Source organism: Glossina fuscipes, unplaced genomic scaffold (genome assembly GCF_014805625.2).
Source record: "Glossina fuscipes isolate IAEA_lab_2018 unplaced genomic scaffold, Yale_Gfus_2 1, whole genome shotgun sequence".
NCBI lineage: Eukaryota > Metazoa > Arthropoda > Insecta > Diptera > Glossinidae > Glossina > Glossina fuscipes.
In genome coordinates this window covers 14,548,077-14,559,052 of record NW_023998415.1, presented here as the reverse complement: position 1 = coordinate 14,559,052, position 10,976 = coordinate 14,548,077, and the positions used below count along the sequence as shown (strand labels likewise).

At 31.9% G+C, this 10,976-nt stretch overlaps 1 protein-coding gene across 1 annotated transcript in view; it reads left to right on the top strand.

Annotated features, from left to right (window-relative positions):
- The window catches only part of LOC119631717 (calcium channel flower), a 14,346-nt gene extending 13,736 nt beyond the window's left edge, over positions 1-610 (top strand). Inside the window, exon 5 of the mRNA XM_038024164.1 lies at positions 401-610. Within this exon, the coding sequence (XP_037880092.1) occupies positions 401-566 (166 nt within the window). The 3' untranslated portion in view covers positions 567-610. The remainder of the gene's footprint in view (positions 1-400) is intronic.
- Positions 611-10,976: the final 10,366 nt, after the last annotated feature.

Below are 10,976 nucleotides of genomic sequence, written 5' to 3'. Positions count from 1 at the left end.
ATACATACATACATACATACATACATATGTTATTTTTGCATGCGTAGATACCTTTGGATTTTTATACAAATTATATGGGGGCAATTTATTACGAAACGGGCCTAAATTATTCATATAATTTAGAATTGAAATATTTTTCCCTTCATTTGTAGATATAATATATTCAATTTTTTTCATTCACACAATTTATAATATATATATATATAGTAGTAGTTATAAAACATTTTTAAATGAATGAGTAAATAGAGTACCCAGCTTGATTTGTTGAGAGAATGGACTTAGACCATTTTCAAAATGAACGTGAACACATACTTACAAAATGAATTTAATTTCATATTGTCTTTTATTGGGACCTTGAATTAAATTGAAATGTCGTCGTATATTTTTATTTTTAAAATAGAGCTTCCATGGATGAAATGCGTCAAGCGGCCGTTAATTCGGGTATAACCGGAGTGACTGTAGCACCGAATATGACAACTACAACAACTAGTGATCGTGCTGGTATCATTAACAACGCTCAACCGTTTTCATTTACGGGTGCGGTAGGCACAGACAGTAATGTGTGATAGATGAATATGAAATGATAACCGCTAAAAATGAATTTCTTTTTTTAATAATTTTGTAATTTTTTTTTAAATATAATTTATACAGATGTTAAAGAAATAATTGAAAAAGTCGAAAAAGTTGAAAAAGACATTGACAAAAGCAAAAAGAAGAAAAGTCAATATCGTGTTAAATTAAATGCAAAGTAATAGAAACAATATCAAAGCAAAAAAAAAAAAAAAAAAGAAATAAATAAATAAAGACAAACAATTAAAAAAGACTAAGGAAAAGAGGAAGAGGCAAAGCAGAGAGTCATATACGAAAAGAAAAAAGAAGAAAAAACTAATAATAAACAGATCCTACGTTATCCATGAAGCAACAAGTGAGAGTATTTATATTCTTTGAAAATTTTCTCATCTCATGTCTATATTACTTACTTATTGATGTGAAGAACAATTGAAAGCAAAAAAAAAAAATATATATATAAAAGATAAATACAAAAAAATAAATTCATTCCATTTTATATAAAATTTAACTAAATTCAGATCTAAATGGTTTAAAATTGCGTACTATATTTTTTTTTTTTCATTTTATTTATATAAATATTTTTTTTTTTTATTATGCCACGTTCTAAAAAATTTTATAGTTCTTGTTAAGAGAAGAAAACCATTAAAAATTGTTAATAATTGAAACGTAATATAAAATTATCATAAAACATAAAGAATACCATATTTTTAATAAATTCTTTAAATGTTATAATGTTAATGATCTAAAAAATAAGAAAGGAAACGAGAAACAAAAACATATAAAACCCGTATCTACATAAGCATCTACCATATATAATTTTGATTGTTGTAAAAACTTTAAAAAATGAAAATTGGCACTAACAAAATTTATTTTTTTGATTGTTCTTTTTTAACTTAATTTTTTTTTTTTTTTTTGTTTTTTTTTTCTTTGGTCCATTTTGTCATGTTTGCTAGTGAAGTTCATTCATTTTTAGTAGAGTTTATTTATGAAAACTATATTGTAATGATTATAAATATATATATAAAATAATATTCTATGCATATTAAAAATACAATTGCTATTATAATTATTGAGATGTAATAAATGAAAAAAGAAAAAAAAAAAAATTAAGAGCATATATTTAAACCTTATTTAGTATAACTTGAATTATGTATGTAATTAATTATAAATATAGAAAAAGAAACCCATGAGAATTGATATTACATATATATATATATATACATATATACATATATATACATATATATATATATATATATATATAAATAATATATATATAATGTATAATAAATACATTTTTATTTTTAAATGTCATTCGAATTTCGCACTAGTATATGGAAGAAATGCCTATTCCGTCCTATATTCACCGTTAAAGATGAAATTGTCTCCTCTAAATCTCTATAGCATAAGTTTTTTAATTCGTTTGTAACGAACGCTTCATTATATACAAGTGTACTCGTGACTTGATATGCGATTCCCTTTATAAAATGCGAAAGTAATTCAGTCTTGCCGTTTTACAACAAACACAAATATTTTAGTATCGACCATAAAAAGTTAATTGGTAGTTCGCATTTGCATGAGAGGTACAAAAAAAGGAGCGGCACGAAACGACTGTCTAAAGTGTTCATAGAAACCCTGCGATATTGATATAAATTTCTGGGAAACAATTTTTTTCGAACTCTTGCTTTATAATTATAATTATCGCAATTAATTGAAAATTGTCCAATTGGTTGGGGAGACTGTGCTTATATTAATTGGTATTTATACCAGTATTTAGTTTATTAACACGTTGCCGGCCACAGCAAAAGTAATTAATATGTAATGGAGTTATTCACTTTGTTATAAAAAATAGTATAGGAATTAAGAATAGGTTTATTAAGAAGTCGTCTAAATCAAGGTCCGGTATACGGTTCTCGTTATCGAGCTATCGTGCGATACGAAGAACTAAAACGATACGATCGCATTTTGGGTTCAGGGTAAGCGATTGCTTGCATATCGAGTCATTTATTGCTTTTCATATTTTCTGGCATCGACAGGTAAAAACGCCGACAATATTTATTTCATTTTATTATTTTGGCCAACATTTTGCTATTACTTAGATTAACTAATCTTCTGACGTCCATTAATTTTATCAAATATGTGCTTTTACACCGCTATTTTATTTTATGGTCCCTTTAAACATGAAGCTCAATAGTTGTTTTTTTATATACATTTTTTAAATACATTTTGCGCTCGCTATCGATCAAATATTTAAACGAATTCGGTGTCGAGTTTGCTCGATAACGAGAACCGGCGAAAATTTCCTTGAAAACTCACTTGGCAGCCAACGTGTTAAAGGAAAAATAACAAAATTAGAATTTTTTTTTAGCTCAATGCTTGCATATCCCATCCATCCCGTTTGCAGTGAATTCACGTTACGTTACGCGATAATCTGACTAAAACGTTTTTCTTGCCACTGCCTAGTTTCGACACTATGGCACAATTGCCCGGCAGAGGCATATTTATGTTATTAAATTGTCTAACAAATTTAGAATCATTTTACCATATTGAATGTATCGGTTCATTTTGAAGTATCTTAAGGTAACATTAAGATATTGTTGTCATATATTGTGTCTATTAGTTTAGTTGAACTTAAAGAGAAATATATAATTTTATGAACATGTGAATTTTTATGATATAACTGCAAAAGTAATAAGAAACTCGAGATAAACTTGTCGTATGTAGGTCGCTTGCTTCCATAAAAAGCTATTTTATAAAAACAAAAAAAAAGCAAAAAATATGCTCGCATACGTTTCATTTGTTATCGCATATTTAACAAACATCTGTTATCCTCAGTTCTGTGGACGCGTTTCTTACATTTCGACTATTAGACTATTTCGATTCTTGGCTGTGTTACCGCTTAATGTGCAAATAGAAATGCTTGATCGTTTGCGCTCATTCAATGTCATCGAATCAACTGTACGATTGATAAAAAAATCCGAAGATAAAATAAGGTCGTCTGTAGCTTCAACTTCACTGTCAGCGAAAATTGTCTATGATCCAGTAATAGAAAAAATGGGAGTGGCGTTGTCATTATGGATCGAAGACCGCAACCAAAAAAGGGTGCCCTTGAGTGGTCCGATGGTCCGGGAGAAGGCAAAGCGTCTTTACGCTCATTTTAAAGAACCTGACGGTAATTGTTTGTAGTTGTCAATGTACAGATGGAGGATTTCAAGCATCGGAAGGTTGGTTCAATAATCATTGCATAACATTAAAATCGTTGGCATCTGCAGAAGAACTGAAGCTACACACATTGACGTATTGGTAAAAACTGTGGCCTGATCTGACTGCGGAAAATGACGAAGAATCTATGTAAATTCAAACTTTGACTGCAAACATAGCCGAAATCGCGAATGGAATAGAACGAGATGGGTTCGAAGAGATAGAATCAAGTGACATTCAGGAATTGCTCGAATCGGAAGGTGAAGATTGAACTGAAACCGACTTGGATGAAATGTTAAATTCACAGCCCATTGAAGAAGAGGCTTCAACAAACACTAGAAACGTGACATTTAATTTGAAAAATCTTAGTGGAGGCTTAAGAATGAGCTTCGCGATTTCTTTATGACCATTGATCCGTCTATGGAACGAAGTCTTATTTTTAAGAGGCAAATCAGTCTGAAGGAGCTTTTAAACACTTCCAAGCAAGAGAAACTTACAAAATTCTTCAAACCATTGCCTAAGCCTTAAGATAATTGATCGAAATGTTCAAAAACTTCAATTAATTTGATTTTTTTATATAATTGATTTTTCTTATTTTGTCACCTAGAAAGGTATTCCGTATAATCCCATATATATTATGGAACATATACCCCGCAAATAAAGAACTTTTACTGTATTATATATTTTTTTCTTAACATGAACAATCATTCAGGGCTTATCCCCTGAACTTGTAACACATTGATAGGTTAGTAATAACTGGAGAAACAGAACGAAATGGCGAGCAGCTGTAGCCTAGTGAGTGGATCCCCAACTCTTCTACTTCTAATGTGGTGCAATAAAATTTCGATATTCTAAATTGATATGAATTGATTTGTTTCGGCTGGATGAAAAGGTACAATTTTCGATATTTCATTGCGAAAATTGGTTCGTAATAGTCAAGTGATAAAGAAATAAATTTTACCGAATTTCGACCACGTAGGTCTGTTTTTTTGATTAACAATTCATACAAGGATTCTCAAAAAATGTAACGCCTTATATGCCAAGAAGGTCTAACGTCTTATAATGAAGATTTGTTCGCGATAGCAAATAAAAATGAAATGAAGCAAATTAGTACCACGTGGCTCCTTAGTGTGCTAAATGTATAGTAAGCCCTTCAGAGAAAGATTTAGTCTTTATTATTTCGTGATGAAAATCAGTCCATAGCAACCATTGAATTGGTTGATTAGAATTGAATTGGTTGAAGTAAAATGAAAAATGGATGAAATGAAAGACAGTTCTTATAACCGATATTTTGCTGTCGGCGCTTAATTTTAAATTTCTTTTAGTTAAGGGATAAAAAACTTCAGATCTTATATTATGACAGTAAATATTAGATTTAGAAGCCAACGTTTTATTTAAATATTTGACTTCGTTATCACTAAATCTCGGAACGCATTTGCTTTGTGAAATATAGGTCACATTCACTGGTCAGAGCTTTCTGAACATTAAGTCTTCCACATTTTTTAAGGAAATTATCTACTTGAGCAAGCGTTTTTGTAGCTGGATAATCTAACGCATCAATCAGTATGTTCATAGGATGAAATGTAGATTTACGACGGCTATTGACTATTGAATCCATACGATTTGTAGATAGCACTATGACTATTCGACTTTTTTACAAGTTAGTGATGTTTTAGTGAGGTTACTTTTGTTTTTAGAAGGCAATGCGAAAACTCTGAATGTCGCGTTTAGTCGTTATCCTATGCCCTTGTTGAGTGATGTGTTATATATGACGTCATCAGTTAAAGGGTATTAGAATTGGGAATTATGGTTTGATCAGCAAGCATGGAAGATATAAATCCGTATTGTTGCACAGCATAAGTGAAAGAGAAGGTGATAATGTGCACTGATTGCTATCGAGATGGGAATTGAACGAGTCCAAAAAGGCGTTAAAACTTCTCTCTTTCGGAAATCTATGAGTAACGTTAACAATTTGAAGAAGAGAAATTTAACGAAACGTTTTAAAATGGTTGGTCCATCAGACCAAATTGATATTGAAAGTAACTGTGATATCGAGCAGGACCGTTATAGTAGACTTTCTAAATTTAAACAAGTAACAAAATTGTGTTCAGTCTTAACCGTATCTTTTATACCCATCACTGTTATCCTAAAAAAAGATGAAAAAAAGGCAAAAGAGTTAAATTTTCATATCCTATAATATCGGGTGAACGCGGCTGATTTTTTCTATTTTCAGAATAAAAGTGGAATGTATATATGTGTATATGATGTAGTTTATGAGTAAGAAGCAAAAACCACGGAAAGCAAAAGTGTTCTTGCGTTTTTGTTACATAAGCGCGTGGGCGTTGTAGGCGTGTGCTATGAAAAGTTTATGTTATTTTCAAATTCTTTCTTAAATTCATAGGCGATATGTTCATTTTTGCGAATGACAGTCCGTCTGTCCATTTTGTTTTCTTGCGTTCTACCTAGAGACCGCCGTTAGTCAAATATTTTGAGGGAATTTGCTTGAGTGACGTGTTTTGGTCTAAGAACGAACGCTACTGAAAACGGTTCAGATCGGATCAATTTCTCGATCATCTCTCATATAACTTCTTATTTTGAGAACTCGTTTCATCGACAACTCTATTAATGCCATTTACTATCTTAACTAATATAAAAGCCATTGCTAATAATGAAATTTTAAATTCAATTTATAATTTTGCACTGTTCAAGCAGCTGTCGAATGTTTGAAGGAAAGCTACCGCACCAATCACTTGCAAATCTATCTGAGCTCAAAGTTGAAATCTTTGGTTTCGGCCAAAATTTGTACTTATTTTGCCATTAACATGCTTTTCATATATGCATTTGTGTGCGTGCGTATGTTATTGGGCATTCACAACTACTAATTGGATTCAATTTGCTTTATAAGTAGCTCTTAACAAGTTATCATAAGTATTTGCGTGTACGCGCCCATTAAAGCTATAAGTAATAATTACTTTATTCGTTTATTAACTAATGCATGTACTTGCTTTATATTTGCTGTTTGAGTTTGAGTTTAATGGTCGAGCGATCTTTCGGTCAATAGGTCGTTCACTTGTAACTTTTTTACATCTAAGCAAAAAATCTACATTGAAGGTAAGAGTAGAAAAGTTGAACGACTTGGGAACAAATAGAGTATAGTAAGAAAGCAATTTTTCTCATAATGCGAATGAATATAAGTAAGTTATTGTTTTAATAAATAAACATATAAACATATACATATTTAAGAAATGAAAATTGTATGCATTTACACGGTAACGAAGAATGACGTACAGGAAGAATGCAAACAAATGCCCATTACTTTTGCATTAATTGTCACGCATATGCTATTTTTAAAAACCTTTTATTATGTTGCCTGTCTTCGATCATTTGCTAACATCGCTTATAAGTCACATGTTATTTATTTGAATTTTTTACGTTTCATTTGCTTTCTTTTAAAACAATTTAACTCAAGTCGATCTATTAAGGCGTACAAGCATTGATATAAAAATTACGACTTTATTACAGACATCAATAAACACCGTACCAAAGGTTTTCACTCATACAACAAGGGTGAAAAGAAGTTATATGAAGCGGTACAGTATTCTGGTTTCATATTCCTTGTGACAGTCACAGGAGGTGTGATTTTTTTTTTAGAGACAAATCTTAAATTTTGTTTTTTGCCTTGGGAGTCGCATTTTAATAGAGAAATAGCTGTGTGCTGCTCTAAGATTCGTGTTCCTTGTCACGAATATAATCGTGCAAAGTGCAAGCGCAAATTATTTAGAGCAAATTATTTAAGAGCAATGAACAAAAGATGCATAGAAAGTATCCGAAGAGGGATCTCTTACTCACTTCACTTTTTAACTTTGTACTATCCGCCTGAGTGGCCGAGTAGGCAAGAGTCTCGACTAGCAACTCAATGGTCGTGGGTTCGAATCTCAAGTGCGGTAGAGTTTTTAATAAAGCCGAAAGCCTTAGATGCTAGTGCTTTAAGACTTTAGCCTTAGAATTTATTCTCTGGCTAAATTTCTAATAATAATAATAATAATAATAATAACTTTGTACAATGACTCATCCTTCTCCTAACGTGTCTATACAATACATGAATGTTAGTTATTAGGAAAAATGCATATAATTCAAGATTTGTTCTTAATAAGATCAAATTAATCATATTTAAAAGTCTGGTGTCACATATTAATCTGCGTCCTTCCAACATAAATATAGATGTTCTTTTATTCTTTATTTTATTAAATATCTCAGTTTTGTCCTTTCTTGATTTGTGTCCACGTCCTACTTATGATGCTGCCAGATGAAAACTTTTTCTGTTATGCCAAACGCTTGCTTAAGATGGGATGCATTGTTGTAAGCGAGCCAAAGCGATTCAATGCACAAAGGGCTAGACGAGCTCCCATCTTGTATTCTTGCAAGAGAACAGTATTGTTCTCTCGGATCATCGAGGATTCTTACTTTTTGGAAACTTTGTTTTCCTCTCTCACTTTATGAACGCAGTAGTTGGCATCTTGTTGAAGACTATGGAGGAGATATGGAGTGTAGAAGACTAGAGCTAAACTTATTGCTCATTGTATTTGACCGAAATTTAACTTCACGAAGTACTTACGCTCTCACGTCAGCTATTTTTGTCAGCCTGCATGCATTTCTCACTGCCAGGCTAACCTTCACAAATTATCTGGGATTTGTATACCATGGGTGGAAGGTTTTCTCAAAAGGCTTAACAACAAATAAATGTTAATCATACCGAGATTTTAGAAATAATGCTCCTTGGAATTTAACGCTTAATTGATTAATTCGTTATGGTTCCATCTTCGCAGTATATTCTTAAAGGTGCCCTTCTACTTAATCCCATCTGACGAAAGTCGCATTACATCACGAGTCCATCAGGATAGTCACTTTGAACCAATTCTATATCGCCCCATACATTAATGGTTTATTCTTCATCCATATTCAATATGTTGACGACCATATAAAATATGTTGACGACGTTAGACGGTTCTCCTCATTTAATTCAGACCCTTACTCACGCTCTCTGCAATGTGATTTAAATATTTTGGTCACATAATGCTCACTGTATTCTATGGTGTTAACTTTAAGGAATTGTAAGAAGCTCCCACCTACATAGTGAAATTTTTTCGCAGCTGAATACTCTATAGATTCTGATCTGAGTTGGAGAATGTCGACGGATTTTCCCTATATAGGCATTCTGCTTGGTCATAAACTTCGCTTCAGTTGATATATTCAGCCATCTTTCAAATAAACTAAATCGTTGGTAGGAGTTATTAAGCGTTGGTTGTTCACATTGCTTCCAAATCATTAAGTGGTTAATACCGACCAAAAGAGAAATAAAATTTATCAATTTATTACAAAAAACAACAGAGCAAGTTACGCTTTTGCCGTCTTTCTACGTTTTTATACCCTGTGCGGACGATTGCAATACCCAGGAGAACCTGAGATGCGCTTACCTTTTATTATATTTTTATTATGGTCGATTCGGAATCGTTTCCTGAATCGACATAGGCTTGTCTGTTTGTCGGTCTGATTTCTGATGTCTGCCAATATAATGCAGAGTTGAGCCTACATGTCGCAATTATCGAAATATTTTGATGCAAATTGGCTCAAGAATGACGCTACTGAAAATGTTTAGGATCAATCCAATTTCGGCATGTTAAATTGGTCTGAAAAACCTTGTCTTATAACCGTCAATACTGGAAACTAAATTTTTATATGATAAAAAGGCCTAATTTCCAATACTTCTTGATGAAAATTCGTTCCTAGTACTAATTTGACATAAAATGTAACCTTACTGAATTTGGGCTATGGACATCTATGTTTTAGATTACAACCCATGTAGGGGTGCTTATGAAAAATAACGCTTTATATGCCCAAGAAAACTAATTTTTATGATAAAAAAATATGTCCTTAGTAAATCCATCTATGGGGAATCGGGATCGCATAGGCTGATTATTTACACCGCACCGTGTATAGGGGCTCTCATGAAAGCAAACCCTTGTATGGCGGCAAAGTCTAATTTGGACTGGAATATAATAAAATCTTCGACAGGTTAGTAAAGTTTTCGAAATTTAGACTACGTTAACGCTTCATTCTCCTGCGATATGTGGGCTTTCGGAAAAAAAATGCATTGAAAGAGAAATACAACGTATAATTTTTGGTGTATTATTCATTAATCAAAATTGGATAGGGTATCTAAAAGTCGACCTTGCCCGACAACCGCTCTTACTCGTTACCTATAGGTTAATAGCTCGACGGTTAGCGTTCTCATAATTTTGTCGTTATCGTTTCCCTTTCTCTTGGGCAATTTTATTATAATTTTATTATTGGCATTTTAATCACCAAACAAACAAGCAAACGCTGGCCACTTTCATTTCATTTGATGCAAAAACAAAAAAATCAAATTTGTTTTTCTGCTATGCGAAACCGTATTTCATCATAATATCACTAAAGTCAAGTTTTTTTTTTTTTAAATTCATTCGATATTTTTTATAGGAGGAAATGACGATTATTGGCTTGGTTTACTCGATTGACTGGGACTCAGGGTAACACGCGAATCTACGCAAATCATTTTGAGTCTACACGCTCTGTTACACGGTGTTTTTAGTTTCGTTGTCTCTCATGTTTAGGTGAGTCTTGCAAACAGGATGAATTTTGATTTTTTTAGAGAATATATTTTTAACGAGTTTTTGTCTCTTTTTTTTGTTTTATGTTTTAATGAACAATAGGTGTAAGCTCACACTTCAAAGTATTTATAAAGTTCTCCTTTATGTTTTTTTCCTTTTTTTTGCGCAAAACATTTCTAATCTTGATTACAAGTAGCATTGCGTGAGAATTTTTGACGCTCGCGTGTTTTTTACACCATAGACTATGAGTTCTTTCGTGTAAAGTTTTGTTATCGTTTTGAATGTGTTAGAGAAAATTAACTAAATATATATATATTTTTCGTTTTTCTTTTTTTTTCAAATGTTAGGCAAAATAAATTGCAACTTCTAAGGATTAAGTATTAAGACAACACACAAAGTAAGAAAATTATATGCGGTTGTGACCGCATCGTTTATACCGGTCACGCTTATTCTATGAAAGTTTGAAAAAACTTTTAATACAAATTTGCTTATTCCATAGTGTCGGGTTAACTGATTTTTGATATTCTTGTAGAAAAATGTTGTGTTGTAGCTTAAGAG